We start from the raw sequence: 13891 nt of genomic DNA, 5'->3' as shown, positions 1-13891 counted from the left end.
CTTCAGAGGGGAACTCCATTTATACCCTTGGGAGTTTGGCTGGGGTCAGTTGCTTAATTAGGTGGGGGCTGAGTTCCCCAAGCAAACAAAAGAAGTCTAGACACAGGGACATTAGAGACAAGAAGATGATCTTCATCAACCCTCAGCCCCCTGGGTAGGGTCTGTCAGGACCCTGCACTTCTTGGGGGTGGTTTGTACTTGCCACAGTCCACTCTGTGACCACAGTCACAAGTCAGGTGGTCTCCTTGCAGTCACCTCTTGCCTCCAAAGTTCAAAGGCTGTGCAGTTTCTGTGAGGTTTTGTGCTCCTTGTGGATCATCTTTTCTGATAGTGAACATAAGAACAACTTTAACATTGATTTCCTCACCTTGTGTCCAATGCCCTTAATCAATTGCTCCACTCCAATGCCAATCACCATCCCTGTCTACTGGTTTGAGGCCAGACAGATCTTCTCTTGCCTCAAGAGGGACAAAAGAATGACACTCACACAAAGGGATTGGAGAGTGACGGAAAGTTGAAATGGAAAAGCAGTTGGTGAGACTACAAAAACTACCAAGCATAGTGGCAAGGATATCCCAATGCGTACAGAGTCCCTTACACAACACACAAAGCCCTCCCAACTCTTCCCTTCTCCCCACCCGAGGCTATACCCAAAACCCCCAGGGCTCCTTCTTCCCCCCCCCACTGCTAGGCTAGTCTCAGGCTGGCCAGGTCTGAGACTGCCCTCCCCTCCTTTCTCCTCCTGGCATTAGGCCTAGAGAGGCCTAAGAGGCCTTGAGATATTCTCCCACCATTACCCGATAGGGAGCATCTCTCACGGGAGCAGAGAGGGAAGAAAGAGGAAGAAAATTACTTTGCAGATGGATTGATGGGGTGCAGGATTTATGGATAGAAATAAGCTGATTCCTGTGTCCACAGTATTGGGTTGGACACTGGAGGTGTAACTTCTGTGGCAGTAACAGGAGGCACCCAGCCTGAACTGCCCATGCCACCCCTTATTTCATACCCATAATTCCTGCACCAAAAACAGATTCTCCAATTAGAATATTTTTTGGTGCCATGTCTAGCAAAGTCCAAGTCTTCATCTGGGCGTCCTTCCGAAAAGTCTCTCGTTCAGGCTCAGGTAACAGTTGCAGTTCATTCCAGTTCTTCTCCCTCATCTGCTGGAACCTCCCAGCGACATTCATCTGCAGTGTGAGCTCTTCATGGATCCGATGGATGTCCTGGTCACCTGGAAACAACCTCATAACTTCTCAACCAAACATCTATCTCCATCCACTCAAGCAGCTTGTTTCCACCCCTAGGGGCAATCCAGTTGAAAAAATCAGGCTCATTGACTCGACTCCTTCCACCCCTCCAGGCAACAGCACACTGAGACTTTCAAAAGCTGCACGGACCTTTCCCAAGCCCAGTGCTGACCACTTGCAGCCACGGCCTAGGCTACACGAATGCACACCACACATGTGATGGTTTGAAACTGTCTTTAATTTTTCTTCTCAAAGTTCAAGCAGAGAAAGCTAAAGAATGTAAATAAGTCACTCTTGGGTGTAATAAAGCAAAATAATGATTGTTCTAAAAACTTCCATTGGATAGATAGAAATGTTTAAGAACTACCCCTCAAAACAAAGTAGGCACAGTCAGGGCAACTCTCTGGGCTGTCTGGCTGCTTTTTTTTTCTTCTTCTCTTCTGGCTGAAGATAACACACTGACCTTGGCGAGGTAAGTTAACAGCCTCTTTGCTTTTACCTAACTCTGCTTTCTGCCAGAGGGGGTCTGGGGGGAGGCAACCCCTGGGAGAGAGGCCCCTTGGGAAAGGTCCCCTTTAGGGGGAAGCAAAGGGAGCTTGGTTGTGCTTTTCTGTTGATTGTATATATTTGTAAATGTTGTGAATTTTGTATATTTGTACATATTCACTGTATTTCATCATAGATTGTAGATCTGCTTGTAAATACAGCTTTCATTCGCTTCCAGACTGAGCTAGCCTGGTTATTGTTGGTGTGGGGGGAATTTCAGCTCACATTGACACAACACACAGGCACACCACTCCCCCTGAGCAATACCGTACCAGGGCATGGAGGCATCCAGCCACACAGCCCTCCCCTGGGAGAGGGAGTGGCTGTACTGCAACCCACGGAGAAGAGAGGCAGAGCCAGGTGCCATTTTTGGAATGCGTCCAGAAATCAGGGGAGAGATAACAACGGCTGTCACCCGATGTATGGAATGATAGAGCTGCCGTCGCCTCTACTGCTGCAGTACAGATCAAAACCGCCGCTGCCACCTTGGAACAGCAGGAGGGATTCCACGCCACAGCTACGCACCAGGTATCCCCTCAGAGCCAACACAGTCACCCTGAACAAAACCTTGAGCCCAACCACAAAAACCAACACCACCCAGATATCCATTTTAACTTTTCCATCTCTGCACTTCTCCGGTTCAATTTGCAGAGTTCTCTGCAGTAACCATCCTCTGCTACCAATAATCTCTGCTGATCTGAGGCCAGACAGATCCTCTCTTGCCCCAGGAAGGACAAAATAATGACCCTCACACAAACGGTTTGAAGAGTGATGGAAAGTTTAAATGGAAAAGCAATTGGTGACACTACAAAACTCTACAAAGCATAGTGGCAAGACGATCCCAAAGCGTACAGGGTCCCTTACACCACACCCAAAGGCTTCTCAACTCTTCCCAACTCTCCCCACCTGAGGGCCTACCCAAAATCCCCAGGGCTCTTTTCCACCCCCCCCTGTTGCTAGTCTAGTCTCAGGCTGGCCAGGTCTGAGATTGCCCTCCCTCTTCTTCTCCTGGCATTAGGCGTAGTCAGGCCTAAGACGCCTTGAGATGCTCCCCCACCGTTACCCAATAGGGAAGCATCTCCCATGGGAGCAGAGAGGGAAGAAAGAGGAAGAGAAGGACTTTGCAGATGGATTTATAGCGTGCAGGATTTCTGGGTAGAAATACGCTGTTTCTTGTGTCCACCTTATTGGGTTGGACACTCAGGGCATCGGAGGTGTAACTTATGCAGCAGTAACAGGAGGCACTCAGCCTGAACTGCCACAAGGAGTCACTTCATTCAGGCCACGGTAGTCCACAATCAATCTCCATTCCCCATTTGCCTTCCGCACTGGCCACATTGGGCTGTTGAAGGGTGATAGAGCTTTGCTGATTACCTTCTGGCTCTCTAGTCTATAGGAAGATAGCAAACCTTTGAACAACTTTTGAGAAGGCTATGTTTTGTCTTTGTGTTGGAAAGAATGTAAACACCTTGCAGCTGAAGACAGAGACCAGGCAGAAGTTGACTGGATATGTTGAGAACCTTGTTTGTCAGTATTAACCTATTGTATGTTTTGCTTGGACCCATGTCAGTGAAAGGAGAGCCATTGGGATGTGACAGCTCTGTGTTAGAAAAGTATATAAGTTGATTGTGTAACGGAGTAGCAGGCTTTTGGCTTTGGCTTTTGGCTTAGGCTTATGCTTAAACTCAGAGTAGGAATTTGGAGTTGGTCCCTAGCTTGTGCTCTCTGCTGACAGGCTCCAGAAATTGTCAATTTGTGATCCAATTCGAGGCTCACAGCTTTACAGGATCAGTCCCAGGCAGGCCGACTCATAGCTTTGCCAGCAGGCTCCTGAGCAGGATCGGTCCCAGGCTGGCGGTGGCAGGCAGGTCCCACAGCTGGTGGGCCGGTCTGGGGAGAAGTGAGCAAGAGCGGTAGAGATGAGCGCCCAAAATGGCAGAGCCCCAAAACGTGGGTGAGCCGTGTGAGATTGAGGGCAGCAGAAAGTGAGAGCCCTGACTGCTCTCTGCTCACCCTTTTATATATTCCTAGACAATCTGTCCAGGCCAAAATGTGAAATATTTCCCCTTACCACATTTCAAAATCCCAGCAGGCTTCTCCTCACACCAGTAAATACCTGTGGGGCCTCCACTGGGCAGGGACAATAGGTGGTTATTACTGTCATCAGGGCAGGGGAAGACTGTTTCACACCTTTGTCTCCCCTATTCAGACCTCTGCTGATAGATAATGAGGGAAGGTGGGGGGATTTGGAGCACCCTGCAACACCATGCCAGCTGTCCATGTTTTCTCCGTGGTCACAGAGAATTCTCCACAGAGACCCCCTTGCTTAGGGTGGTCTCCTAGGAGGAGGATGTTTATTTCTGATGGCTGAGACATGGATCCATTCCAAAGGAGAAGGGGAAGAGGGAAAAGAAGAGTCATCCCCCTTCTTCCAGTCAGACATGGAGGCTTTAATCTCTTTGATGTCTTTAGTCAGAATTTCTATGGCTGAGACCATGGACCTCTGGCTGACACTGTCCTCGTATTCCCTTAAGTCACTAGTGAATTCACAGACAGTTTTAGGATTTCCATCCTGCCCAGTCAGGAACATCCCTCCCAGTGTGTGTGCATATTTAGGAGGGGCACACTGGGTGAGTTTCTTTACAAAGGACCATTTCATGGGCACCTCATCTGGGTTCAAGGGGAGTTGGCCATCTCCATAAATTATTTTCAGCACAGCCATCTATCTTAGATACTGAATGCCCTGTTCCCTAGCTGCCCATTTAATTGGGGCCCAGAGTAAGTCATCTTTGAAGGGGCAACAGTGCCTACTATTCATATATCCATTCCTATTAGTATTAATATTGCTATTACAGAATAGGAGAATTAACCAGGTTGGAAAAGACCTTCGAGATCATCAAGTCCAACCTATCACTCACTACTATCTAATCAACTAAACCATGGCACTAAGCACCAGATCCAGCCTTTTTTTAAGCACTTCCAGGAACAGTGAATCCACCACCTCCCTGGGCAGCCCATTCCAATGGCCAATCTCTCTTTCTGGGAAGAATTTCTTCCTAACACCAGCCTAAATTTCCCCTGGCACAGCCTGAGGCTGTGTCCTTTCGTTCTGTCACCAGTTGCTTGGGAGAAGAGACTAACCCCCACCTGGCTACAACCTCCTTTCAGGTAGCTGTAGAGAGCAATAAGGTCTCCCCTGAGCCTCCTCTTCTCCAGGCTAAACAACCCCAGCTCCCTCAGCTGCTCTGTGGTGCAGGGTGCATTATGCCCAGAATGATGACCAAAATATGCCCAAGCCATGTCCCTACATGTTTTGCTCAACCCCTGCCTTCCCCCTCCCTTCTGAAGCGAGGAGTCAGCCTAGAGCTGAGAAAACAAAATGGGCCAGGTGTCAACAAGCCTGGGTAAACACCAGCCTGCCTTGTTGGGGTAAATAAGATCACATGTCCACCTTGTGGAACACTTGTGCTGTGCTTATGTTTCTTCCATGTATGGGAGAATTCTGTCCATATGCTCTGCCATAGTCAAATGGATGTGCTTACCAAGTTTTGCTCTTGGCCAAATTCAAGCCTCAAGCAAATTATAACTACTAGCCAAGTTGTAAACAACTTTGCCCTTGCTCCTTTGTGTTCTTGCGCCTTGGCCCTCTTGAATGTGCTCTCCTGCACATGATATGCCCTTGCCTGCAGTCCAGAAAGAAGCTTTGCTCCCCAGGAAGAGCCCTTGTTCCTGCCTGTAACAAAGCAGCTCCCACTGAAACTGTATCTTTTCCAGTGTTCACATGTTTAACACCATGTTTGGGTTTGTTCAAAATCCCTGTGCTTTACCCCACGTGGCATTGTCACCTGTGGATTATAAACACAGCAGCCCTGGTAACTTCTGGGGTCATCACTTTTGAGTACTTTTGAGTAACAATTGTTTTGTTCCTTTTTAAGTCTCTTTGCAAAGGCTCTGTAGCTGTCTGCTCAACCTCCTAGCCTGGCCTCTGTTTCCAGCAGCAAGGTGCCTGTTGTGTCTCTCCCCAGTGGGCAGACAGCAGATTACATTGCAGTTCTCTTCCTAGTTGAATAACTGCTCTGTATTTTTCTATTTTTGCCAATATTGTTATTATATGGCGATTACTCCCAGGACTGTACACTCCTATCTGTAAATAAGTTGTGAATAATTTTATTTTAATAAATAATAACGATTTCATAGTTCATAATTCATATTTCATATTCAATAACTATAACACAATGGGACAAGACCACATCTCTGCAGGGGTGGGGGCACTTCAGGAGATCCAGTTTGTACTGAGACTGGGCCAGGCCTGGCCTGGGAGGGATTAAAAGGATCAAGTGTGTAATAGGATAAGGGCCAGAGAGTACTGGAATGGAGCCAGGACATCCAAATTGTCCTGGACTGGGGTCTGGTCTGTATTGGGATGGGATAATGGAATCCAGTAGATACTGGGACAAGGGCTAATGTGTACTGGGAAGGGTACAGACATAACGTGTTTGGACTGGCACAGGGCCCAGAATGTGCTGGGAGGGCAACAAGGTGTGCAGTTTATACTGGAATGGATGAAGTCAGTCCTAGGAGGGGCCTGGGTCTGGGATGGGACAGAGGCAGTAATGGGAGAGGGCAAGATGATCCAGTTTGTTCTGGGAGGAGGCCACAACTGTACTGGAATCAATTCAAGGTAAGTAGTTTTTACTCGGAAGGGGCACAGTCTGTATTGGGAGTGGGTTCAAAGTATCTGCTTAACACCGGGTAAGATTCAGCTGATACTTGGGCAGGCACAGGGCTACCAGTTTGTTCTGGGATGGGGCTCAAACTGCACTGGGATGGGAGCAGGAAAATCAGTTTATTCTGGAACAAGGCCAGGTCTGTACATGGATGGGTTAAAGGGACCCTGTTTGGAATGAGATGGGGCCCAGTCTATAGTGGGATGGGATCAGGGTATTGAGTTTGTACTGTGATGAGGCCACTCTGTATTGGGAGAGGTCAGGATATCAAAGTTGTTCTGGGACAGATGGAGTTGGTATGGGAGAGGGTCATAGGGTCAGTTTGTACTGAGATGAGGAACAATTTCTATTAGGAGGAGTTGAGGAGATCCAAATGGTACTGGAAGGGGCCAGTCTGCATTGGGAGGGAGACAGGGGGTCCAGGAAGTCCCTGTGCTTCCTGACAGTGCTGTTGTGCTGGGACTTTTCTCTGCCAACTCTGCACAGAGGAGATGTCCCAGAAACCTCAGTAAATTCCTGGAGGAAGGATCTCAGAAAAAGAAAAAATGTTACTAAAGGTCCTTAATTTTGTTGAAGCAAACAAGAAGCACAGCTCCTCTTACATGAGGAGAAATGAGACACAGAAAGTGAATTAGAAAGGGGAATATGATGTTACAAAGTGTAAAGATCCACCACACAGCAAAAATTGAGCAGCTGGGCCTGCACTGAGTGAAATCAGAACTGCTCTGCAGGAGAAGACAAACAGTTTATTGCTTCTGAAAGCATCCAGGGATCAGTTTGCTCAGGGCAGCCTTCAGCTCCTGGTTCCTCAGGCTGTAGATGAGAGGGTTCACTGATGGAGGCACCACTGAGTATAAAATTGACGCAACCAGGTTCCAGGAAGGGGAGGAGATGGAAGGGGGCTTCAGGTTGGCAAAAAAGGCAGTGGTGACAAAGAGGGAGACCACAGCCAGGTGAGGCAGGCAGGTGGCAAAGGCTTTGTGGCGTCCCTGCTGAGAGGGGATCCTCAGCACTGCCCTGAAGATCTGCACATAGGACACCACAATGAACACAAAACAGACAAAGACTAAACAGGCACTGACCACAATAAGCCAAACTCCCCTGATGTAGGATGTGGAGCAGGAGAGCTTGAGGATCTGTGGGACTTCACAGAAGAACTGGTCCACAGCATTGCCATGGCAGAGGGGCAGGGAAAATGTATTGGCTGTGTGCAGCACAGCATTGAAAACCCCAGAGGCCCAGGCAGCTGCTGCCAGGACACAAACTGCACTTCCCAGGAGGGTCTCATAGTGCAGGGGTCTGCAGATGGCAACGTAGCGATCATAGGACATGGTGGTGAGGAGAGAATACTGTGCTGACATCAAGAATAGAAAGAAAAATACTTGTGTAGCACATCCTGAGTAGGAGATGGTCCTGGTGTCCCACAGGTAATTTGTCACTGATTTTGGGACAGTGGTGGAGATGGTACCCAGGTCAAGGATGGAGAGGTTGAGGAGGAAGAAGTACATGGGGGTGTGGAGGTGGTGGTCAGAGGCTATGGTGCTGATGATGAGGCCATTGCCCAGCAGGGCAGCCAGGTAGATGGCCAGGAAGAGGCAGAAGTGCAAGAGCTGCAGCTGCCTTGTGCCTGGCAATGGCAGCAGGAGGAAGTGGGGGATGGAGCTGCTGTTGGTCATCTGCTGTCACTGGGCACTGGGACCTGTCCAATGAGGCAAAAGCAGCAACAGTTACAGTAGGAGTGTCACAGCAAAACCTATTCCACTTCTCATGGAAACCTCCCAGATCTTCTCTTCCCTTTCAGGAAGAGCTTTGGCTGCTCCCTGGTGACGGCTGGCTGAGGTTGCTCTCTGTGGCAGGGGACTCTGTTGTGGTTCTGGAGGAGTGAATTCTGCCCCATAGCAATGGACAGAGAGGCATTGGATATCATCACAGTACATCACAGTATCTTAGAGGTTGGAAGGGACCTCATTGAATCCAGAGGAAACCCACCCATAGCACTAAACAGGTCCCAGCTCTTTCACTCCCATTTCACCCAACAGCAGAGCAGAGATGGGGGTTTTGTCTCTTTTTTTGCTTCACCACAGTGGTGTTTGCCAGGCACTTCTCGGCACTTTTGCTGCTCTCCAAGAGAATCCCTGTGGGTCCTGTGAGGCCAAGGGTCTATCCCTTCTTGTAGACTGAGGATATGCAGGATGTCCATCAGCCCTGGTCTCAGCTGTCCTGTGCTGTCACCTTTTTGAGCTGGAGGGCAACTGCATCCAGATGTTCCCCTGAGAAGATCCTGGACAGTGCTGAGAGCAGCTGAATCCAGTTGCCAGATGTGCAAACTCCTCAGACTGCCTCATTCTATCTGAGGAACATTTCAGCTCTCCCCTCCTGCCCAGGGACACAGAGGGCTCATTGCAGCTGCTGCCTCACAGCCTTCCCATGGCCATGGCAGGGAGGGCTACAGGAAACAAAGGGATGGGCTGTCAGAGCTATCCCCTTCTGGAAGACAGCCTGCAGCACAGCAGGACCCTGCAGGACAAGAGCTGAATGTGCTAAAGATCAGATGTCCTCATAGAGAGCCCTGCAAAGAACATTTCCCAGAACTGCCACCTGAGCTGGGAACAAAGGTGGCATGAAGAGGATGGGAACATGGTGAAATCTCCCAGTCCTCCTCTTGATGGAGCCTGTGCAGGGACCAAGAGATGACTACTGCAGAGGCTGCCCTCAGCAAGGGTCCATCTGCCCAACAGGTAACCCATGCTGTGAGCCCTGTGGGCTTTGAGGTGAAGGCTCTGGCAGAAGAGATCAAGGACAGGCTCCAGGGAAGGCATCTGCAGGGTAGAGGATGGCAGGGAGGTTCCTGAACCCCCCTCCCAAGGTATTTCTGGCAGCAGCTCCCTCTCCCTCCCTGCCCATGGCTCTGCTTCCTGCAGCTGTCCCTGCTAGGAGCTGCTTCTCCATGTGCAGGTCTCCCCCCTGCCCCTGCTCATAGAGACCATCTGCCCCTCTGTGTGCTCAGCTCTGCCCTAGAGAATCCTCTCAGAACCAGGAATCTCAGGATGTGCTCAGGGCAGCTCAGACAAGTGCTAAGGACACCTGGGGACTTTGTGCCTTCTCCAGAGTGCAGAAATAAATTCTGGTCTCACACTGCCCACCCAGCACACCAAGGTGATCAAAATTCAAAGCCAAAACTCCTTTCCTCCCAGGAAAACACTGCCTTGATGTTCTTCTGGAAAGCCCCCCAGGAGTGAGGTGGAGCTGTGAGCTGCCCTGAATCACACAACACTGTCTCCACAGCACAAGGACACTGCCAGGGATGGCTCCTTCTGCCCACAGCTTCTCCCCAGAGCACCATGGGGAGCTCCCCATGCAGGCTGAGAGCTGAGCCTGGCAGGCAGCAGCGTCCCTGTCCAAGCACACAGCCCCTGGGCTGCAGGGACCCTGCTCTGAAGGACAGCCCTGCCCAGCCCTGCCTGCACCCCACCTGCACAGCCTTTCAACTACCCCCAGCAGCAGGCAGCCCTCATGCCCCATCCTGGCAGTGCAGCTCTGCTCTGCAGCATCTTCTGATCCACAGCAGAGACACTGAGGGAACCCTGACAGATGCCATGACCCATCAGATGTGCCAGCTGCAGCAGATCCTTCCAGGAGCTGCAGCTGCATTGTCCTGCACCCACAGACTTATCATGCCAAGGGCTATGAAGTTCTCTCCCCCAGTGAGATCTCAGCATCCTCTCACTCCCAGCTGCCTTTCAGCTCTCAGCCTTGCAGGTCTCCTCTCAGTGCCTGCAGGCAGTGCCCTCAGCCCTGCTCCTAACCAGAGCTGTCTCCCTTCAGCTCTACCTGGTTGCCATCAGCTTCTCCATCCCTGGAGTCCGGCCCAGTTCAGCAGCACAGAAGCAGCCCAAGGCAGCCCTTTGTTTGTCCCCTGTGGGCAGGCTCCAGGGGAACCTGTTGTGAAACAAGCTGAAGTCAACACCTGCATCAGCTGGGGAGAGACACTTCCAGCAGTGACATTTCTCTGCTGTGGGACAGAGTTAGGTCTAAACTTCAACTTTTCCTACAATGACAGAATCATTAGGTTGGAAAAGACCCTGAAAATCTTTAGCCTTTAACTTCACACCAGCAATGGCACCAGATACCTGGGGCTTGACAGAGAGACAGGACAAGCCCTGGGGACATCTTCTTACAGGGTCTTCTGACCTTTGGCCAACTGAAATGACAGCGGATGTTTACAGTTAGGACAGCTGAAGGCTTCTCTGTTCCTTATGGCCACAGAGGTAGTCAAAAGGAACTGTGTCCCTCTCGTCCTCTTCTCCATCAGCTTTATTTGCTAGATCCCTACTGACTGTACTGGCAGTTGTCTCATGGACATCCCCCATTGGTTAACCTATTCAAAGGCAGCTACTCAATGGCCAAAGACAGGTCTGTAGAGTTCCATTGAGATGCCAGCACCCTCCAGCACAACTGCATGTGGCTGGCAGGATCAGCACAGGATCTACATTAAAGCCATTCCCATTCAGAGCAGGTGAGTGATGGACAGCCCAGAGAGCAGCACTCACAGAGTCCATTCCTTTGTGCGAGCCCAGGGGCTTTCTCTTCACCAAAGACCAAGTCCTACCACTTTGATGAGGCACAGCCTGACCCATTTCCATCCAGCTGATGCAGAGCAGTTCATGACCAGGAAGCTCATCACTCTGGGGTCTCCAATCATTGGCTTCTTCCAAATTCTGCAGGTTCTTCATTCAACAGTCCTTTGCTCAGCCCCTTGTTGAGACGATCAAGGAAGAGGTGAATGATTTTCAGTGTTCCTGGACCACAGCATGTCAACACCTACCACATTTTCAGCAGCTCTCTGTCCTCCTGCAGATAAGCTTCACTTTCACCACAGGCTCTCCAGAGGCTTCAGTGACCCTACAGACAGCAAAGCCTTCTCCTGCCTTCTGGAGATCAGTTACCTCTTTGGGTGCTTTCACATGGTCATTTGCCATCCCCTCCAGCATGTCTCTGGTCTCAGGCACAGCATTCGCACACATTGGCACTTGGTATCAGGTTGGCCTGTGACAAGCCTGATCTTGTCCCCAGTGCCACGGCTGAGGTGCTGCAGCCTGAATGGGCACCCTAGGCCCTCAGCCTAGAGCACAGACAGGAGGAGCTGGAGTCCCATTTGCCACCACAGAGGTTTGACATTGATGGAGTAAGTGGTGAGTGGTGGTGAGACAGCTCACAATGCCAGTGGTGCTGCCATAGTGCATAGAGGCTGTTCAGGAGAAGCAGGCAAGGAAGATGAGGAGGGAGATGCCCTCTGTGTGCAGGAGCTTGCTGTAGGTGTGGAGCTCCTCTGTGGGCTGTGCCACAGGTTGGGTGAGCCCTGTGGGTGAGGGTCAGAGGAGAGGCTTGCTAGTGCCATGTCCTGGTGGGAGACAAAGCTGCTGCAATGAGGTTATGGAAGTGAAGAAAAGCTTCTTTAAGCAAGTCAGGACAGTCACTAGATCCATGACCCCAGGCCTTGTTGACAACTCTAATGGCCTTGACAAGAGCTGGAAGGGGAGCAGAGCAGGACACACACTGTCCAGCTACGGTCTGGAGGCTCTTTGGATCACTTCTTACACAGTCCAGCAAACACCTGGATCAGACCAGCAAACGCCTGGATCAGTCCAGCAAACGCCTGAATCAGTCCAGCAAACGCCTGGATCAGGTCAGCAAATGCCTGGATCAGGTCCTTGCTAAAGAGGCTGTGCTGATCAGGGATGTGAAACCCAGGGTCAGCCTGGGCTATAGTGACCATGAGAAGTGGGAGAAGATTTCAGCCTTGTCAGGGCACTGTTAGTGGTAGTCCCATGGGCAGCAGCACTCCAGGGCAAAGAGTGGTGGTCAATGGAGTTAAGTCCAGATGGTGGCTGGTCACAAGCGGTGTTCCTCAGGCTTCAGAGTTGGGTCCACTTCTGTTTAACATCTTTATTGATGATCTTGATGAAGACACAGAATATATCAGCAGTAAGTCAGCAGATGACACCAAGTTAGGTGGCAGTCTTGATCTGCATAAGGATAGGGAGATTAAGTCCATGGCCAACGTTACCAGGAGGAGCTTTAGCAAGGCCAAATGCCAAGTCCTGCACTTGGGTCACAACAACCCCAAGCAACACTACAGGCTTGGGGCAGTGTGGCTGGAAAGCTGTCTGGCAGAAAGGAATCTGGGGGTGTTAATGGACCAGCAGCTGAATACAAGCCAGCAGTGTGCCCAGGTGGCCAAGAAAGCCAAAGGTATCCTGGCTGGGATTAAAAATGCTGTGACCAGCAGAAGTAGGGAGGGGATTGTCCCCTGGAACTCAGCTCTGGTGGGGCCACACCTCGAGTATTGTGTCCAGTTTTGGGCACCTCTATACAAGAGAGATGTGGAGGTGCTGGAGCCAGGGCAGAGCAGGGCAAGGAAGCTGTGAAAGGCCTGGAGAATAAATCTGATGAAGAGCAACTGAAGGAGCTGAGGGAGATTAGTGTGAAAAAGAGGAGGTTGAGCAGAATCCTCATGGTTGTCTGCAGCTACCTGAAAGGACATTGTAGTGCTGGTCTCTTCTCACAGGTAATTAGTGATAGAACAAGAGGGATGGCCTCAAACTGCCACTGGGTAGGTTTAGACTAGACATTAGGAAAAGTTTTTTCCCAGCAAGAGTGGTCAGGCATTGGAATGTGCTGCCCAGGGAGGTGGTTGAGTTGCCAACCCTGGATGTGTTTAAAGGTGGTTTGGGTGTGGTACTTGGGGATATGGTTTAGCGGTGACCCTTGTAGAGTAAGGGTCCCTGAAGTTCTTTTCCAACCTGAATGTTTCTGTGATTCTGTGCTCAGTATAGCTGCTATGTCAGCAAAACATCTGCCAAGCACTGGAGCTCTCCCAGCAGATAAGCAGGAGAGCAAGCAGACATTCCAGCAGAGCAGCTTGGCTGAGCAAGAAACTCTCAAGGAGCTCCACAGCAGAAGGAAGCATTCAGGAGGTGGGTACAGGGACTGGAGGAGGAATTTAGCAATAGGGATGGCTTTAGGGAAGCCAAAGCTTTCCTAGTGTGGAACCTTGCAAGAGGTTCAAGGGCCTGAAGAGGAGCTGTTTACTGCTTCAAGAACAGTTTAATTAAAACCAAAGACAATGTGTGGCTACTGCTGAGCTTAGTAAGACCAGGAGCAGACAGATCTGAAATCCTTTATTCCCTTTGCTTTCTGTGCCTTCCATCAGGCTGCCTTTCTTCTCTCCAGCCAGCTCCTCAACTGACTTTCTTCCTGTCCTTTCCTACATGTCTCACTGAAGGTTTTCCACTAAGGTTGCCATAGTGGAACAAGGACTTCAGCAGAGTCAATTTGTACTTCATGCACAGCTGAGGGATGTGTTTTAGT

The 13891-nt window shown here is 50.3% G+C and overlaps 1 protein-coding gene across 1 annotated transcript; it reads right to left on the bottom strand.

Moving 5' to 3' along the window:
* Nucleotides 1–3573: 3573 nt before the first annotated feature.
* Nucleotides 3574–8196, bottom strand: LOC128967503 (olfactory receptor 14A16-like). Its single transcript, XM_054381643.1, has 3 exons — nt 7294–8196; nt 5075–5093; nt 3574–3683 (listed from the first exon to the last, which is right to left on the bottom strand). Exons 1-3 carry the CDS (start codon nt 8194–8196, stop codon nt 3574–3576), a joined length of 1032 nt encoding a protein of 343 aa, XP_054237618.1.
* Between the last annotated feature and the right edge of the window lie 5695 nt (nt 8197–13891).

This window comes from Indicator indicator, chromosome 6 (assembly GCF_027791375.1).
Source record: "Indicator indicator isolate 239-I01 chromosome 6, UM_Iind_1.1, whole genome shotgun sequence".
In the NCBI taxonomy this organism is placed as follows: domain Eukaryota; kingdom Metazoa; phylum Chordata; class Aves; order Piciformes; family Indicatoridae; genus Indicator; species Indicator indicator.
Note: the sequence above shows the minus strand (reverse complement) of the source record. Positions and strands in the feature narration are given on the sequence as shown.

Coding starts and splice junctions, on each gene's coding strand:
- LOC128967503 (XM_054381643.1), bottom strand. CDS start 8,196: ATGACCAACAGCAGCTCCATCCCCCACTTCCTCCTGCTGCCATTGCCA.